The sequence below is a fragment of the Cetorhinus maximus genome, chromosome 9 (genome assembly GCF_964194155.1).
Source record: "Cetorhinus maximus chromosome 9, sCetMax3.hap1.1, whole genome shotgun sequence".
Classification (NCBI taxonomy): Eukaryota; Metazoa; Chordata; class Chondrichthyes; order Lamniformes; family Cetorhinidae; genus Cetorhinus; species Cetorhinus maximus.
The window spans coordinates 19,900,091-19,920,712 of NC_135887.1; the positions used below are offsets into that span (position 1 = coordinate 19,900,091).

The 20,622-nt window shown below is 42.2% G+C and overlaps 1 protein-coding gene across 1 annotated transcript in view; it reads right to left on the reverse strand.

The window, feature by feature from the left end:
• The window catches only part of ska2 (spindle and kinetochore associated complex subunit 2), a 58,689-nt gene that overhangs the window by 11,763 nt on the left and 26,304 nt on the right, over window positions 1-20,622 (reverse strand). The window contains 5 exon segments of the mRNA XM_078548214.1: window positions 842-971; window positions 2,912-2,951; window positions 4,106-4,189; window positions 5,459-5,635; window positions 6,394-6,483. Of these exon segments, the coding sequence (XP_078404340.1) occupies window positions 842-971; window positions 2,912-2,951; window positions 4,106-4,189; window positions 5,459-5,635; window positions 6,394-6,483 (521 nt within the window).

Sequence of the window (20,622 nt, forward strand, 5' to 3'; positions counted from 1 at the left end):
ATAAAAAAGGCCACTAATCAAATTGGTGCTGTACACCATACTTGTTAATTAATTAAAAAGGTTCAAGAATTAATTCATAACTGCAAATTTGGCAAATTTGATTGGGGCAAAACTAAAATTTAAAAAAAAAAGGCAGCTGTCACAAACTTTTGACTTCCTAAGAAAGGAACTAGTCCAAACCAAGCACCAGTCACAAGCTGACTAAAATTGTCAGAAAGTTATGATACAGACATTGGGAGAGATACAATCTCTGAACCAGGAGGATAAAACCAGCAATTGCCAATGTCAGATGGGGGCTGAATGAGTAAACAGGAGCATCCTAATATGGTAATTGTACTTGCATCTTTCTTGTTGGATATACTAAATATGCCAACATTACAGATTCCCAATTTTTCTGCCTTAACAGCTCCTGGATTCAAACTAGGGGTAAACACAAAAACTCAAGAAAAAAGGAATAGGAGTAGACCACATGGCCTGTCGAGTCTGTTCCGCCATTCAATACGATCATGGCTGATCTTGGCCTCAACTCCATTTTCCCCTCGCTCTCCATATCCCTTACTTCTAAGACACCAAAAATCTCTCTTGCCCAGCCTTAAAGTATCCAACGATGGCGCATCCACAACCTTCTGGGGTAGAGAATTCCAAAGACTCTCAACCTTTGAGTTAAGTAACTTCTCATCTCAGTGCTAAATGATTGGCCCCTTCACCTGAGACTGTGCCCCCATGTAGGACTTCGCTGTAGCCATGGTCACCCTTCCAGTGCATTCTTCCCAGAGTTACCATCAGTGCTAACCAAGAGATTACAAAATTCAAACAAGTTCATTAGGAGTTGCACCCTCACCTATTTTTGTTCCTTATGAAGTGGTCAAAGAGTTGCTGATAAAACGTGTTCAAGTCAGCAAGCTTCACAGTCAGCCTCACGCTTTTTGGTACAGACATGAACATCTTCTCAGTGATCGGTTCAAACTCAGCTGAAACATAAGCAACATAGTTCACATTTCATGAAAAATAAAGGCAGCTGATCAGACATTTCTGAAGCACCAGAGGATATAACAGCCGGCATTTGTTTGAGATTGATTCACTGGATATTAATTCACTGGGTATGGTCATAAATTGTTAGTGATATGCTGCACAAATGTTTAACGCATTTGTAGAATATTCCATGATGTTATTTTACCCTGCTGATCAACACCTCTTTTCAAACAAACAGAAGGTATAAGCTTTTACCCAATAATTTGTAGAGTTAACTTTAAATAAAAAAATCAACTTATTTTAGAAGTTGGTCTAACAGATTTAATGTCACACCAGGAAAGCCCAGAAGAAAGGTATTTCCCCACTGGGAGGGAAAGAAATCCAGAATCAGCCTAACAGCTCATGTCTTTCTTCTCCCAGTTATACCAGAACAGCCTGCAAACCAGATCACATTCTCAAACTGTCCACCAAGAATGGAGAAATGTGCATAAGACAGGAAGAAATGCAATGCATCATAATCACAAAAGCTCTTTAATACCGAGCAGCAAGAGTTGAATACTGGGTCAGAATGCCATAAATCAGCATTTAGCTCTACTTCAAATTGACAGTGACAGGTCAATCGTACAAAGTAAAACATTACAAGGGTAGTTGTATAGCGAGTCAGAATGCAAAGTACCAGTCTTATGAAGCAACTGAGTTACACCTGCAACATAAAGCAGTACAGAAGTCCACAAGTCTGTACTCATCAGTCTGATCTCAGCCATGCCAGGCACTTGACCGAGCAAGAGAATCTCATTGCAAGTCACCCAAGTATAACCCAGAAAACTGGAGAAAAAGAGGGGAGGCTTTTTCTATGTGGAGCAAGGGATAAATTTCACAATGCAAATAGCTTCAGCCAGAAGCATCAACTTGGGTCGGTTGGGAGCACTCAGAAAACCAGAAGGCTTGACTTGAGCACACAAGTTTCTGCAGTGAGGGTGAGGGACTGTTGCATTATTGCAAGAAGTCTTCCTGATATGATGTTAAACACTAGGGGGGTGGAATGCCACCTGCCTGCTGCTGCAGTCCATGTACTCAAAAGATCCCCACAGCACTATTCAAAGAAAAGCAGGGAGCTCTCCTGGTATGTGCCCAACAGCACCCCCTCAACCAATAATCAAACTGGTCATTCAAATGCTGCATGGGAACCTGCTATATGAAAAACAGCCACTTACAGTGGCTCAAGTGACATACGATGGGCACTGCATAAATTGAAGTTTTCTTTTACAACATCCACAAAAATATTCCAGATGCAGCCAAGTTTAGATGCTGAACTAAATTGCTTAATTTAGTTTTTCACATCTCCTGAGCAATAGTGAATTTTGGTAATTTATTAAGGAGTCACAGGTGCCAACTTATTTCCTGAATTCCAGTGTTGAGGCAATTGAAGCAAAAATTGAAAGATGACCAACAAAATTCTTCTTTCACCACCTTAATTTTTTTATTCATGGTTTTTGCTCCAAGTTATTTTCTGCACAGAGCTGCCAAGAATGTCTGATACCCTTAGCCAACACTCACCTTGGCACTTGGGTTAGTCACATACCATTCTGTGTAATATTTATTAACTGTATACCTGGAGGAGAGAAATCAGATTTGGCTCTCCTGATTCTGGGAATGACTGAGCCACACCAATCAGGTTTGATCTCTGGGCTACGCTGAATTTGTAGATGTTAGAGGAGGTCTTAGAATTATCTTTAGTGTATCAAGACTGGTGATGGGGGGGTGTATAGAGAAGAGAAAGCCACCTTGGCATTCTGGCTCCCTAAATGCGGTTCACTGTCCACAATAGGAAGTTAGGGGAAAATCCACATCGGCCTCAGTTGTGAGCTTCACACAGACAGATCAGAAACTGTTCAGAAAGTATATAGTTTTCCTTCATTACTTCTGTCTGCACACCTACCTTCCACCTGTTGTGCTACTGGAGGTTCTGCACAAGGCTCCTATCAAAGTGAAAAGATCAGTTATATTCAATAGACAGAAAGTAATCAAAACACACCCACTGGAGTCAGAGCTTTAAAAAAATGGCAGACATACCACAGAAAGCAGATCAAACTTTCCACAAGTTGGTTGAGCTACAGTGCCCTGAAGTAACTGTTGTGCCCACTCAGCCTTTAATTTTACCTTTTTTAAATTAAGTTAGCATAATGCATTTTAAAGCTGATATTTCATTCAGGGAAACATGATTAACTGTTTTATTTAACTAACTGCTTTCCCCTTTGCCCCATTTTCAACTGTCCATTCTCAGTTACACATTACTGTGATACCAGCAAATATCAGATGCAAGTCAACAGTCTGGAAAAAGTTACTGAATGATTCTCCCCATCTCTCCTTTGAGGAGGTAGAAGAATGATGAAAGGAGCATATACCCTCATCGGGAATAGTCACATGATGACAGGGACTGGTCAGCAGTGCTGAATGTCAAGAGCACCAATATTCAATGTCATGGATTGATCTGATTATAGGTACAATGTTAACTACTCAGCTCCCAATCTGAGCCACACCAATGAGATGGATAGGATTTCCCTGCTGGAGGGAGGGGAGGTGTTTGCAGAAAGAGTAAAAGGAGCAGAGAGGAACTGTGAGCAGAAAAAAAAAATCACTGCCTGCGTATATTTGGAGCAGGGGTCAAGTTTCAGGAAACACAAGCACGAAATGGAAGGAAGTTGAAGCAGATTTGAGAAACGGAATAACTTGCACATACATAGTCACCAAAATTTGGATAGAAGAGTTCCTTCTGACTCAGCAAAAGAGGGTTACAAATCCAATCATGACCATTATTACCATAAAACCACCTCTCTGTCCACCCAACCTTCTGAAAAAATAACCAAAGCATGACTTTTGAGTGAATTAGATCAAGAATTCCAAGCAGATTAGTTCATTTGAGTTTTATATATTTAGAACAAGGTGATAAGCTGGGAAAAAACACTGAAGTGCACAGCAATTAAAACACCTGCAACAGTATAATTTAAATGGTTAAGAGGTTAATTTTAAACACATTTAATGTCAAACCCATCACTGATCCTATTGATACAAAACACCTAAATGGGAAAAGTGAATGCACTTAAGAATGGCACAACAGTAAAGCACAATGTACCTCACTGGGTCCTGCTTCAGTCAAAACCTCAGATTTCAGAATCTTCTGCATGGCCCATTGCTCGTTCTCAGTCAGTGGACAAGACTGGAGAAAAACAAGAAGAAGAAATAATCAAATTATGAAAGTAGAATCCCCCATACACAAGGCAAGTTGTTCCTGGTTTCACCATAGGGCAGGCTTCCAGCACAGAGCAAGATAAACACATCAGCACCCACAGGAAAAACTCACTGGCAGCCAAGGCCTTGCTTTCAGATTATCTTTAAGCTAACACACTTCAAAATCAAAGAAATGCTGGATATGCACAGATTAGTCATTACCTTGATGAGAAATATTTTAGGTGATCCCTTCAGAACGGATAAGACTTCTGTTTTGAGCACTGTTGAGACCTCTGCAAAACCTTATACGCTCTGACACTGAGCGATCAGTAAACCATTTCAGCATTTTCATTTCTGACTTCACGTTTCCATAATTTAGTCTTTTCATCCATTGTTCTCAAAATCATCAAAAGCAAAAACCAAACATTTTTCCCCACTTTGTATTCAGTAATAATCCTAACTAACCATTGTTAAGGCAGCACAAGAATCTCAGTAATATTTGGAGTAGTTGAGTTTCAGACAAGGTTTGAGAGCTTATTTCACCTGTGTCCCTCAGGAGTTAGTGAATGAATTCTCAGAATTCTACTGAAATAGTTAAAGCAATCTCTTAAGAGCTACATCCTCACTGCAATGTGGTAGGATGGAGATCCAATCATACGAGGAATTGCAGAACAAATCTCCATCAGAGGCAACCCAAGCCCATTTCTGCATACCTTCTATAAAAGGTGGACAACAGATTAAGTTGATGCAGAAAGTGAAGAAGGAAGGAGATAGTAGGGGTCAGCCACAGAGAAACAGTCCAATTTTCCTCTTCCTTGCCCATGGAGAGGATGTCACTTGAAGGATACTCATTATCATCCTAACTGATTACAGCAGCTAACTCAGGAAAGAACAACAACTGAACTTAGCCCAAGCCTGTTCCTTATCAGCTTCACAGAGCAAGTGGATCTCATCCACTCTGGTGTCCTGAAGCCTTGGTTCTCAACATCTTTCCCCAAGGTCTCTGCATTTATGATAGTGGACATGCATGATGGAGACAGTGTGGTTTTATTCATAGCTTTATTACACTTGGCACAGCAGGTTTCTGCACACAATGGACACCAGCCAATTAAAAACGCCACACTCAAAAATAATCCGCTGTATCACTCAATAATATCTTCTTTTGGTGACAACATAGCTCAAAATGAGCTAAGCCATTTAAAATTTTTCCTGCAAGGATTAAGGTCACCTCACAAGATGGGCAACTATAAAGATTTACCTTGAGGTCGCTCTGTTCCCGCAGCTTCTGGACTAAACGCAACGTGGTAGCAAGTTGTGAACGGATGAAATCCACAGCTTCTTTTTGTTCACTGGCTATCTGATCTGCTTCCACAGATAACTCATGATAACGAGATTTTATTACCCTCAGTTGCTCCAGCAGTTTTACTGGATTTTCCTAAAGCACAGGTGGGAAATACAGTAAGAGCTGTAACGTACAGAAACAGTGTAAGCTAAAGTGGTGTTGAATTAGCCACTCCCATATACACACACACATACCCCTACACCTCTGCTAGTGGGTTAAATATGATTCAGTGTGCAGCCAAAATAATTCAATAATATAGCAATAGGGAGAAAAATATCCAAGGTGATGCATAATGATAAAAAACAAGCTCTGGAGTAGTTCTTGCTTCAGCAAAAATCAGTCAGGTATGCAGCAAGATTTCCTCCAACAGTAAGAGTCTCCATCGCCAATCCTCAGCTGAGAAAATTCTCACTGGACATCACATGGTTGAAAGGCATCAAAACAAAAAGGTGATTTGCCCTTTTAATTTGCTGACAAGTCAAAAAACAAGCTAGTTAAATATTTTTAAGTGAACAGAACAGTTACAAATTGCACAACTACAGCTAGTGCTCAAGGACATTTTGCAATTAAACTCTCAGCCTCTTGTCACCACACACATTTTGGAACACGAAGGCTTCCATGTAAACTGCAATTCGTTTTTTTAAAAAGTGCATTTATGAAGTAACAGACATATTCCTGGATACTAGTTTTCAAGAAATGGTTACATGCTGGGGTAGAACACATAACCAATTTCTTTATCATTTCAATGACAGACAAGTCATGATAATGCCCCGCAGAAATAAAAGTCCGCAGAGTTTAATCAAATGCAAGCTTTCTCTAAGGTCAGTGCTCTGATAAGACAACATCTGTACCTGTGTCGGTGTGCTCTGAGGAAGATTTTTCACTATTTCAAACTCTAGTTTATGCTCGATATAATCCAGGTCAGACTCTGCCTTCTGGAACTAAATTGAGGAAGGAAAGTAAGAAGTTAAATAGATTGCTTTCTTTGTCAAGAGATCACATCACTGCTCATTAGCTGCACCATCACTCCCTCTAGGAATTCTAACACTGAGCCAGCAAGAGCTCATACCCAACAGTGATGCTGCAGCATCAGTCAATTCCTGAACTCCAAACCTGTGACCATTAACATCAGAATTAGAGGGAGGGAATGTAAAACAGCTTAAAGCACAAGTTTTCAAATCACATTACATTATGGCCCTGAAGCTTACTATACACAAATTTAGAGGGTGGACATCAGCTCCAATCAAGCAATTGCTCATCTCTTCAATCAATCCACTCAGGTTAGTCTATAAAGCTAATCAGAATAACAAGGCCAGGATAAATAAGTTAAATACTAGAATGTCTGAAATTTACAAATTACCACAAAAAATTTGTTATAGGAATGGGGGTGGGGAACAGTGGCAATGGAGTGTGTCTTTTAAACTCGCCCTACCTCAGTGCAGCTCAGGCATAGTTTATCCAAAAGTCATTGTTTGTGGTTCTGTTGCTCTACTCTCTGCCCTACAGTTTTCTCCAGCACCGCTACCTTATCTCCGGCTCCCTGCCCATGTGCTACAGGGGAGCAGCCAGCTTTTTGTAAAAAAAACATTGCCTTTCCTAGATCAGTGGTTCCCAAACTTTTTGAAGGGCCCTTTTCAAATGAAATAGAAAAATCACAGACCCCCCCACAATCAATTCATTTAAATTATAATACTTTAAATTAATATACTAATGTATATTCAAAACATGCAAATGCTGCATGCAATGAGCATTGCAATAATGCTTTCAAGAAAACAGATATTTGCTCAGATCAGCAAGCAGGAGGTGACTGCTTAAAAGTTTAAGAAACTCTTTTCTGAGCAAGGCCGAACTCATGCGGTGACCACCGCCAGCTTGATGTACCTGCTGGCCATCTTCTTGCTGCTCTCAGCGTTCCACCATGCATGTTCCCCTCAAAGTGAGACAGCCAGACAACTCTGCACTGCACACATGGTGACCACTCATTCGCTTATGCACAGGCCCCCACCAAGTCTTTACAGACCCCCAGAAATCCATGGACCCAAGTTTGAGAATGACTGCTCTGGGGAGTTACGATAAGTGACCTTAAAGTGAAATCAGATTTTTCCTGCCTGTGTCAAATGAAAGTGTTTTTGGGGTAAGTGTGCGGTGGCAAGGAAGAGGCCATCACATACACAGTATCACATCACAAATGAAAAAAAGTGTTAAAAAGGTATTGCTTCAGCAGCAATATAAGAATAGAGAAACTGCAAAAACGAGTTAGGCTGAAAAGTTACAGAATTTGCTGAGATCATTAGCCAAGGTGCAGTTTAATCGGGAGTTAGTGGTAAAGCATGTTGGTGCCTGCCAGCCACACATTTCTACTGTGTACAAGTCTCAGATGCCAAATGGCCTTAAGGGGATTCACAGGAGCACAGATATTCAGTTAATCTGCCAGCTGTTACACAAGAGACACACTGAGAAGCCCTTAGGAAAACTGTCACAAAACTCATGCTCAAACACCTGGTTTTTGGCTTTAAACCGCTCAGTGCCCAATTCCCAGGTGTGCCATTCTAACTTGAGCTGCAAATTGTACACTCCCTCGCGCAAGCCAACAAGTACATTCCATTTCCCATACATAAAATTTATTGCCTCGACACACAAAGATACCTTGCTGGAATTTCGAGAGCACCCCTTTTCCCAATGGCTCAGCAAGCCAGAATACCTGAGCATTCAGTGATTCAATCCCTGGTTTGTGTCAGGTTAGCTGGTTTCAGCTGGGCAGGGAGGGGGCCTCGAGCACGATTTAGTCAGGGTAAGATTCTGCTCCTTCACTAAACAGAGACCACCTTCTGCAAGTGGAAAAATAACTTCTGTTTTTAAAATAGTGCCTTTCACAACCACAGGACTATCCAAAGTGCACCACTGTTGTAATGTTGGAAACACTGGAATTTGTACCCAGCAAGATCCCTCGAACAATGTGAGATCAGTGCCAGAAAAAGATTTTAAGTTGATTGATAGATAAGTATTGGCAGAGCAGCAGGGATAACTCCCAAGCACTTCTTTGAAACAGCATGGGATCTACATCACCCAATGAGGCAGACAAGGCCTCAAAGACAGCACCACTGGCAATGAAGCTCTTCCTCAGTACTATACAGGAATGCGTGCCTAAACTTTTGTGCTCAAGTCTCTGGAATGATTTGAGTCCATAGCCTTCTGACTTGGATGAGAGTGCGATCAACTGAACCACAGCTACCACTGGGATTAGACTCACTGGTCAACAGCTTGCCCATACAGACCAAACCTGTACATAAGTTTGGGCCGGGGCGGGGGGGGGGGGGGGGGGTGTGTGTGCAATGATGTTACACCTTAAGAGAAAGGGAATGTGAGGGGAGAAAAAAAGACATCGAGAAAAAAAACAGTTGTCCTTAGACTCTGCTTTCCAATTCTGTAGTTAGTCCACCTTGAAACCTGGTTGGTAGTGGAAATTACAATATTTCCCACTCCACTGCCTTCCAACATTTGGTTCGTGCACGGGAGAGGGGGCGGGAGAACAGATTGTCTAGTTGTTTAAAGATTTGGAATGGTATAAAATTTGTGCACCCACTTGCCAAGAAAGAAAGATTTACTATTTGATGAACTACAAGAACAAATATAATTACAAAGTAGAATTAAGACATTATGTTAGTATTAAAACGTTTGATGGAAGGGCTTACAGTCGTGAAGGTAGTGAGACAGTTTGCAGTACTCACATTTCATCGCCAATTATTAAAAAGGAATTGCATTCTATAGTGTTCCTTGTGCCAGAGATTTCCACAATTTTCTTTATAATTTGAATTTCTAAAGAAAAGGCCAGTCATGGAAAATGAGGCATGGACAGAGAGTAGACCGAAATTAAAACTCCAGCCTGTTAAGCAAATGCTTGGGGCATTCCAATGAAGGATTCCAAGGATGAAATTAAAACCATTCTCTACTTCGAGCAGAGATTTCTCCCCCTCCTGGAGAGAGATGGGAAACAATGAAATACATTTGTCCAAACCATCTGCGATCTACCAGGAACATGAGAGTTATGGGGTAACATCGTTGTATGCTCATAACAGTAAGCTTTGTTTTGATGTTACTAGACTCTGTGGAAGCCACCGATCCAGGACAAGAGCAGGCAACCCATGCATTCCATTAAATTAAACTCTTCCATCTAAAAATGTCAGCAATGTGCACTTTGTCTATGTTCAGGCACATTGACCCTTCCTCTGCCCCAGGGTTCTGGGTTTTCAATTTGTAAGAATTGTCAGACAAAGATCACAATTATCAGCATGCAGTGTACTCATGAAGTTGGCCCACAAGTTGGGAGGGTTGGAAGGTACATTGGGAGGGTTTGAACTAACTTAGCAGGGGGACGAGATCCTGAGAGGAGGTACAGCAAGGGGAGATGTACAGCCAAAATTAGGAGAGAGCGCGCAAGTGAGTCTGGAAGGCATAGAAATTATAAGCTAGTTAAGGCACAAGGGAGTTTGGCAAGGTTGGGTGGTATTTATTTTAATGCAATGAGTCTGACGAATAAGGCAATTGAATTGAGGGCACAAATTACCACATGGAAGTATGATGTCATTGCTGTCACAGAGGCATGGTTGAGAGGGGGGCAGGATTGGCAGCTTAATGTTCCAGGATATAGGGTCTTCAGGCGAGACAGGGAAGGAGGTAAAAGAGGGGGTATCGCAATATTGATCAAGGAATCAATTACAGCAGGAAAGAGAGATGACATCTTAGAAGGCTCATCAAATGAAGCCATATGGGTAGAGCTGAAAAACAAAAAAGGAGCAATCACATAGCTGGGAGTGTACTATAGGCCTCCAAACAGTCAGAGAGAAATAGAAGAGCAGGTATGTAGGCAAATTTCAGAGGTGTAAAAATAATAGGGTAGTAATAGTGGGGGGTTTCAACTTCCCCAACATTAACTGGGTTAGTCATAGTGTGATAGGTTTAGAGGGAGCAGAATTCTTAAAATGCATCCAGGAGAGCTTTTTAAGCCAGTACGTAGAAGGTCCTACAAGAGAGGGGGCAGTTCTGGACTTAATTTTAGGGAACAAAGCCGGGTAAGTGGTAGAGGTATCAGTGGGGGGAGCATTTTGCAGATAGTGTTCATAGCTCCATTAGATTCAAGGTTGTTATGGAAAAGGACAAGGATAGGCCAGAAATCAGAGTTCTAAATTTGGGGAAGGCCGATTTTAATAAGGTCAGATATGATTTGGCCAGAGTGGGCTGGGAGCAGCTACTTTTAGGTAAATCTGTATCAGAGCAGTGGGACTCATTCAAGGAGGAAATAGGGACAGTATAGGGCCAACATATTCCAGTAAAGATAAAGAGTGGGACCAACAAATCCAGGGGACCCTAGATGTCGAGGGACATACAGGATTGGATAAAGAGAAAAAGGAAGGCTTATGGCAGATACAGAGGGTTCAAAATAGCAGAAGCCCTAGAGGAGTATAGAATGTGTAGGAGGGGAGCTTAAAAAGGAAATTAGGAGAGCAAAAAGGGGGAATGAAAAAACATTGGCAGGTAAAATAAAGGAAAATCCAAAGTTATTTTACAAGTACATTAAGAGTAAGAGGATAACTAGGGAAAGAGTAGGGCCCATTAAAGACCATAGTGGTAATTTGTGTGTGGAGCTGGAAGATGTAGGCAGGATTTTAAATGAATACTTTGTGTCGGTATTCACAAGTGAGAGGGACAATGTGGGTCTGGAAATCAGGCAGAAGGACTGAGATATAATTAAAGAAATTAGCATAGAAAGGGAGGGGGTTCTAAGTGGTCTGGCAGGCTTAAAAGTAGATAAATCTCCAGGCCTGGATGAAATGTATCCCAGGCTGTTGAGTGAGGCAAGGGAGAAGATAGCAGGGGCGCTGGCAATAATTTTCAATACCTCTCTGGCCACAGGGGAGGTGTCAGAGGACTGGAGGATAGCCAGTGTGGTACCGTTATTCAAGAAGGGAGGAAGGGAACTACAGGCCAGTCAGTCTAACCTCAGTGGTGGGGAAACGATTGGAAGCAATTCTGAGGGACAGAATTAATCTACACTTGGAGAAGCAGGGGTTAATCAAGGATGGTCAGCATGGTTTTGTTAAGGGAAGGTCATGTCTGACGAATTTGATGGAATTTTTCGAAGAGGTGACCAGGTGTATAGATGAGGGCAATACATTTGACACAGTCTACTTGGACTTCAGCAAGGCTTTTGATAAGGTCCCACATGGGAGACTGATAACGAAGGTAAGAGCCCATGGGATCCAAGGCAATTTGGCAAATTGGATCCAGAATTGGTTGAGTGGCAGGGAGCAGAGGGTGATGGTCGAGGGGTGTTTTTGTGACTGGATGCCTATGTCCAGTGGGGTTCCACAGTAATCGGTGTTGGGTCCCTTGCTGTTTGTGGTACATATAAACGATTTAGGCTTGAATGTAGGAGGGTTGATCAATAAGTTCGCGGATGACACGAAAATTGGCGGGGTGGTAAATAGTAGGGAGGATAGCCTTAGATTACAGGAGGATATAGATGGGCTGATCAGTGGTAAATGGATTTTAATCTGGATAAGTGTGAGGTGATGCACTTGGGCAGGACAAACAAGGCACGGGAATACATGACGAATGGTAGGACCCTGGCAAGTACTGAGGATCAGGGGGACCTTGGTGTGCATGTCCAACGGTCCCTTAGGGTAGCGGGACAGGTAGATAAGGTGGTTAAGAAGGCATATGGGATACTTGCCTTTATTAGCTGAGGCATAGAATATAAGAGCAGGGAGGTTATGCTGGAACTGTATAAAACACTGGTTAGGCCACAGTGAGAGTATTGTGTGCAGTTCTGGAATCCACATAATAGGAAGGATGTGATTGTACTAGAGAGGGTGCAGAGGAGATTTACCAGGATGTTGTCTGGGCTGGAGAGTTTTAGTTATGAGGAGAGATTGGGTAGACTGGGGTTATTTTCCCTGGAGCAAAGGAGATTGAGGGGGGACATGATTGAGGTGTATAAAATTATGAGGGGCATAGATGGGGTAGACAGGAGGGAACTTTTCCCATTGGTGGAGGGATCAATAACCAGGGGGCATAGATTTAAGCTAAGGGGCAGGAGGTTTAGAGGGGATGATAGGAAGAATTTTTTCACCCAGAGGATGGTAGGACTCTGGAACTCAATGCCTGAAAGGGTGGTAGAGGCAGAAATCCTCATAACATTTAAGAAGTATTTGGGTGTGCACTTGCGATGCCATGGCAGACAAGGTAATGGGCCTAGTGCTGGAAAATGGGACGAGAATAGTTAAGTACTTGTTTGACCAGCACAGGCTCGATGGGCCGAAGGGCCTTTTTCTGTACTGTAGACCTCTAGGACTAAGTTTACAAACATTTCTATTGTATTAGGCGAGAAACGGTAACAAGAAAATATCCATACTTCAAGCAAATGTTCAAGCAAAATACATGAGTGTCAGCCATTACCTGCAATCTGGATCCCACAATTTTCTGCTTCAAGTTATGTTCCACTTCAGGACCAGAGCACAATCTGTTCAGACATTTTAGTACAGTATTGAGAGTGCCATCTTTTGGATGGCAGATTAACCCGAGACATGGTCTACCCCTCAGATGCAAATAAGATCCAATGGTATTATTTGACAAGGGTCCTGGATCAGTGGTTTCCCAAGCATTGACTGCCCTTGCGCTTTTTATCTTGTGTGTGTATCCAGGTGAGGGATGTTAAGGTTGACCAGCCATTGTCCATATTGAGCTCATCCAGTTCAACTGTAACTTGAAGCTTAGGGTAGAGTTTCATCTTGTCTAATTTCTTACAGTATCCATTAGTGTCTTTTTTTGCCATCCGCATGTGCCCACAAGAAACTGACTTGAGACAGGCCTCTGGCTGTTTTAAATAATGCACCTTTCTCTAGTCCTTCAGTATTCCTACACAACTGGCCTTAATTTTGCCTTTGATAGAGCAGTTTTATAAGGTATTAACGTATTTCCAGCATTCTGTAGCATAAGCAAGATAGGTAGAAATCTCATGTGGCTGCACTCTATTTAGTTAAGGGTGGGGAGATATATTCTACTGAAATTTACTAATGTCAACTTGAATATTGCTAAGAAGACTTGCTGTTGAAATAACGAAGGTTACTGCTATGAGCATACAAAACTCTGCTTGAAATTAACCTACGTCACCCCATGGTAAATCAGATGGTTTGGGCAAATGTATTTCATTGTTTCCCATTTCTCTCCAGAAGGGGGGAGAAAACTCAGCTCGAAGGAGAGAATGGTTTTAATTTCATCCTTGGAATCCTTCATTGGAACGCCCCAAGCATTTGCTTAACAGGCTGGAGTTTTAATTTCGGTCTACTCTCTGTCCATGCCTCATTTTCCATGACTGGCTTTTTAAATTTAGAAATTCAAATTATAAAGAAAATTGTGGAGTTCTCCCAGTGTAGAAGCCAATATTCATCCCTCAAATGAACTTCTCCAAAAACAGATTATCTGGTCATTTATTTCATTGCTTACAAGGTTCCACAAACTGGTTGCCATGTTTGCCTCCCAAACAGTGACTGTACACAGTGAATCTAGACTACTTTCTTGGGTCCTGCAGTTGGTCATGCACACTCAAACTTCTAACTCTGAGGAAAGGGAGCTACCAACAGACCAAAGTGAAACACTGTTTTCTTAATACAAAGAACATTTCTTCCACATGCTATTTGTCACAAATAGAGCAGAAGTGCAGACCAATGCTAGAAAGAGTTTCTAACCAAAGAAACAATTAAAATTAAGAAAAAAAATCATAGGCTGTCAAGTGCTTTAGGACACGAAAGGCTCTATATTATGGACCAAAGTAAAAGGGCTAAAAAAAGATAACATATTGGACTGCTAGCCAAAGACCAGCAATAGGGCAGGAGCAGTCAAAACACAGGCATTGAACTATACTCCCAGATCTGGGAAATAAAACAGCTAGTTAGAAAACACTGTTGCAAGCGTTTCAGCTGGTTCATTGACCTTACTAATGGGTGAAACTGCCGACTCCAGATCCTGCTTGAAAAGGAACAGCCACTTTGACCGACCTTGTGAGCTGGTCATCTGATACCACAAAGCCACTATTTAAAAATAATCAATCACACTAGACAAGAGAATTTTTACCCTATAAATTTAAGAAATTAGATGAGTGGCACATATGTTCATAATTGGTAACAACCAACGATTTTAACTATTTCTGTAGCCTCTAGCAAATTCAGTTAAGATTTCTGAAATTTACTTCTCCATTATACCACCTCATGCAAGAACATGAAACATCACTGTTCTTTAATCACAAAGCCATTTGCGCTGCTCTTCTTGGGATCTGCACAATGCACAGTATAAATTATTCAGTGACGTTCAATTATTGAAAAAAAAGAATGCAGTCAGTGCTTTTAGAAAACCAAATACTTCCTTACTTTGGGATGATCCAGTTATTGTTTGTAACTGAAAACCATCTCGTGAAACAATACAGGAGAGGTAATGCTGCCAAAAGGAAAACAACTAGTTTGGCTTGCCCACATATATTCATAGCATTTTTACTCTTTGGTGGCATGGAACCAGAGTAACTAATAGCAGTTGTCAGGATAATGGGTTCCCAATTTTCAACAAGGTTTTAGCTATTTCTCAAACACTTCATTATTGTTTTTACATTAACGTAATGCTGTTTACTCCTGACGAGTGTTCCACATATCCAAGAGCACTACATAAAGCAAACCTATCAGTTCCACATACCTATTCCTTCCAATGCTACTGCCTCCAATGAACCAGTTGAGCAAATTTATGCCAAATATATACACAAGTAGTTAATAACTTAAGCACATATCGGATCAAATACAAGACACATTCTAGGGCAGCTCAGCATCTGCTCCTGGACTGTGTACTTTTTTTGTTAATAAATTACAGAAATCTAATATGATACTGTGCTTCTACGCTCCAATGGGCCTGTTAGAGGAGGCCTACTCAACAGACATGCAGGTCTCACATTTCCAGATTGCACTATGCTGCGAATGCTCTTCAATGTTTGGTGACAGTCCTCCTACATTTCTTACATCAAAGAAAGATTGGGACTAATTCAACCAGAAATATGGGACTTAATGCCTCTGTGCACTTCCAGGGTGACAATGCTCTTACAACATTCAGACCAAAAATTTGGCTCTGTGGTAGCACTCTCTCCTCCAAGTCAGAAGGTCAGGAGTTCATGCTCCATTCCAGAGATTTGGGCACTGACACTTATGGGACAGGACTGAGTGCTGTGGTATTGGAGGTGCAGTCTTTCAAGTGAGATGTTGACAAAGGTCCTGCTGTTTAACCTCATGCATAACATGGCATTGCATGAAAAAGGAGTTCTCCCAATGTCCTGGCCAATATTTATCCCTCAACCAATACCACTGGAACAAATTATATGGTCACCATCTCATTGTTGTATGTGGGAGCTGTGTGCAAATTGGCTGCGATGTTTCCTACATAACAGTAACTACACTTCAAAAAGTGCTTAATTTGGTGTGAAGCACTATGAGACACCTTGAGCTTTTGAAAGGCTCTCTAAATTTATAAATTTAAGTCCAGTTAGCAACAGTCAATAGCAAAGAAGCTGGAAATTTTCTATTCACTGCCAGGAGGCTCCGATGTTCAATTTGCAATGTGCGCCGAGGTAGCTAATTACAGCAGTGCTTGTGAAAAGGCATTGCAGGTCCTCAAGAGGAAGGGAGGTTCACAGGAGAGCGCTTGAACAATGGTCAGATCCAAACAAAAAACACAGAACTGGACTTGGGTATGTCCTTCCTTATTGACAAGTTACCTCCAAACAACACCTGTCTAGGCTCACATGATGAATTTAGTGAAGTTACTGAAGCGCAGCTGGCACTCTTGATCTGGTGGGAAGGTTTTAAGTGGAGCTTAAACCATTACAGACAAGCTAGCTCCTAACTTTATTCAAAATCTTCCACATACATATTCTTGGCATGGACATCATCATGTGGCTACAAGAGCAGGTCAGAGGCTGGGAATTCTGCAGCAAGTAACTCACCTCCTGATTCCCCAAAGCCTGTCCACCATCTACAAGGTGCAAGTCAGGAGTGTGATGGAATACTCTCCACTTGCCCGGATGAGTGAAGCCCCAAGAACAGTCAAGAAGCTGGACACCATGCAGGACAAAGCAGCCTGCTTTATCAGCACTCCATCCTCTGGCTTAAACTAAATTCATTCCCCTCTACTACTGATGCACAGTGGCAGCATTGTGTACCATCCACAAGGTCATTGCAGCAACACACCAAGGCTCCATCGACTGCATCTGCCAAGCCCACAACCTCTACCACCTAGAAGGTGAAGGGCAGCAGATGCATGGGGACACCACCACTTGCAGGTCCCCCTCCAAGTCACACACCATCCTGACTTGGAGCTATAATTACTGTTCCTACACTGTCACTGGGTCAAAATCTTGGAACTCCTTAACAGCACTGGTGTACCTACACTACATGGACTGTAGCTCACCACCACCACCTTCAAGGGCAATCAGGGATAGCCTATAAATGCTGGTCTTGCCATCAATGCCCACATCCCATGAAAGAGAAAAAAAAAGAGTAGCAACCCTGGATGTTTACCCTTCCATGATGTTGTAGCCAACTGCAGCACTTACATAAATCAGATTACTTACAGAAATGACCAGCTTAATGTCGCACATCTTCCCTCATTCTCTTTCCACCACCAGAAAAATATACATGCACATGTTTTCATCAGCTTTTGCACAGCTTTGCTGACGTGAATACTGAAGCTTTCCACTCAAGCGATGGGCTGTAAGCCAGGCCGCTGCAATTCCCAAACACTGAAACCCTATAAGCAATATTGCACTACTCACAGCTATCTACAAAGCAGAGGCAATATCGATAGGGTCCCAGTACCTGAGCATCAAAAAAAAACCAGTCATTTCTTAAAAGCACCTCCTGAATGTAACATCTGTTTTTTTTAAAAAAATGCTTGCGAACCAGGGACAAGTCTAGAAAGAATTTTTTTTTAAAATCACACTTTAGGATTGTGTTGCAACCCATCAATTTGACAATGACATCATGACATGTTGTGCATTATGAATGATCCATTTACAAGAATTCGTAGGAGAATTTTCTTACATGCTCACACAGGTAATGAAGGTAATAAATTTGATCAGATATTGATTATGAAATTCACCATATTGGTACAACATGGAATACTATTAATCCAATTCAATCGATTATTTTTAGAATGTAGAATGTAGTCCAGTCACCAGGAAAACTTTGGTTGGCCAGTTAGTTGGTCGAGGCGCTGCCATGGAGAAAGCATTCTTCCTCATGCTTTTGTTTAATTTAAAAAGGCACAATGTCTGGACACGCTCAGAGGTGACTGATCAACCAATCAACGCCCTTTTCTCATCCTGTGTAAACCGTTGCTTCCTTTGAAATTTGGCATTCTTGTGTCTGTCCTGATGAGTTCAAGACGAAACACTTCAACAGCAAGTCTCTCTTCGAAGCAATATTCAAGTTCAGACATTAGTAAATTTCAGTAGAATATATCTCCCCACCCTTAACTAAATAGAGTGCAGCCACGTCAGATTTCTACCTATACTGCTTATGCTACAGAATGCTGGAAATATGTTAATACCTTATAAAACTGCTGCTCTATCAAAGGCAAAATTAAGGCCAGTTGTGTAGGAATACTGAAGGACTGGAGAAAGGTGCATTATTTAAAACTGCCAGGGGTCAGCCTCAAGTCAGTTTCTTGTGGGCACATGCTGATGGCAAAAAAAAAAGACACTAATTGGATACTATAAGAAATTAGACAAGATGAAACTTTACCCTAAGCTTCAAATTACAGTTGAACTGGATGAGCTCAATATGGACAATGGCTGGTCAACCTTAACATCCCTCACCTGGATGCACACACAAAAGATAAAAAGCATAAGAGCAGTCAATTCTTGGGACTTATAAAAAGTGGACTCCACAGCTCAGTTTATGGTTCTCAAGCAGGCAAGAGATATTTTGTAAAGGAATGCATCTTACTGGAGGGAGGAAGGAATGAGAGAATATCAGGCTACAGCAAGATTATCTGGAAACTATCCAAGAACTTTCTTACCCGGCTAAAGAGTATTACTGATTGCCAGAAAAAACACTCCGAAAACCAAGAAGAGTTAGTTTTGCATTTATATAGCTCTTTTGGTAATCTCAGGATGTTCCAAAGCTTTACAGACAAGTACTCTTCGAAATAAAGTCAGTCAGTCATTGTTGTAATGTCGGTAGTGAGTGGTTTCAAAACATTTTGATTTGCTAGACTAAATTTTATTTCTCTTTAAAATTCTGAATGACAGATTATAGTGCCTGGTGCTTGAATTTAGTAAGCAAAATTGGAATAGCATCTGCCATTTTGACCCTCTGTACAAAATGGCTCCTAATTAATGAGTGTGTGTGTTGTAACCAAACCAGCATGAGTGTGAAAAGTTAAACACACAAACCTGCTCCCAAGCTCACTCCAATAAAAATATGGGTTTGTTACTGTTCCTTTTCAATTAGTGCACCAAACTCTTAGTGTTCAGTCTCACTGAAAGGGATTGGAGGGGGTGTGGAGCGGACGCAAAGTTAACACTTAACATTTGCCACACCACAGTCCAAGAGTATCAGGGTACAAACAACTTTCTACTACCTCCTACTGGCCGACTGTCACTTACAGGAAGACCAGAGGGTTGGCAGGGGGACGTGGAAGCTGAACGTGCAACTGCTGACCCCAGAGAACATTGAGGAACTCAAGAGGGATTACAAAGGTTGGAGAACCATGAAACCCCTCTTTGAGTCCCTGACACACTGGTGGGAAGCGATCAAGGGAAACATCAAGAGGTTTTTTCATTCTCAAAGGCATCCAGAAAGCTAGAAAGGAACAGAGGGAAATATCCCGACGCCAGAAAACCTTGCAGAACCTGCTCCGGCTGCGGTCAATGGGGGTCAAGGAGGAACTCCAGGAGGTGAAGAGCCAGCAAGCCTCACTCTTTCCCCCGGAGGGCTCCAAGATCATCTTCCGGTCCAGAGTCCACTCCGTGGGGCAGGATGAGACGTGCTCACGTTTCTTCTTCCAAAAGGGTGCACAGAGAGAGCTCTGTGATCAGCAGCCTGAAGGAAAAAGACGGCTCAGTAAAGTCATCACCGTCCAATATTTTGAGGACCAGCAAATCCTTTTATGCCGGATTGTATGACGTGAAGCCCACAGACAGCACGGCCTCCCAGTCCTTCCTGTCCCCTATCACGGAGGTCTTAGATGACAATACACAGGACAGTCTGGACAAATCGCTAACTAAGGCCCTCGAGTCCTTGAAGAAGGGCAAGACTCCCAGAAGCAACAGCTTACTGGCTGAGTCGTATTCGGCTCTGTGGGACTGGTTTGGCCCAGACCTGTTAGAAGTGTACGAGTATGCTTCTGGATGGCAGCATGTCAGAATCCATGAGGAAAGGCATCTTCAACCGCATCTGCAAGCAGAAGAGGGAAGGGAAGGAAATTAGAAATTGGAGACCCATCTCGCTACTGAATGTGGACTAAGATTCTGCCCAAGGTCATTGCCAATCGGGTGAAGACTGCCCTGGAGATGGTTATCCACACTGGCCTCTGACAGCCTCGTGCTACTCAGGGATATGACTGAGTATGTACAGGACAGGGATGTGGACGCCTGCCTCATCAGCCTGGACCAAGAGAAGGCATTTGACAGAGTATTGCATACCTATATGGTGGATGTGCTCTCCAAAATGGGGTTTGGGGAGAGAATCCACAACTGGATCCAACTGCTGTACACGAAACATCAGTAGCACAGTTTCAATCAATGGGTGGGAATCAGAAAGCTTTTCAATTAAATCGGGAGTTGGGCAGGGCTGCCCTCTCTCCCCTGCCCTGTTTGTGTGTTGCATAGAACCCATCAGGAAGGATGCAGGCATAAGAGAAATGACGATCCCAGGCAGTGGAGGCACTCAGGTCAAAGCCTCCCTGTACATGGACGATGTCACCGTCTTCTGCTCGGATCCACTGTTGTTGCGCAGACTGATCAACATCTGCGACCAGTTCGAACTGGC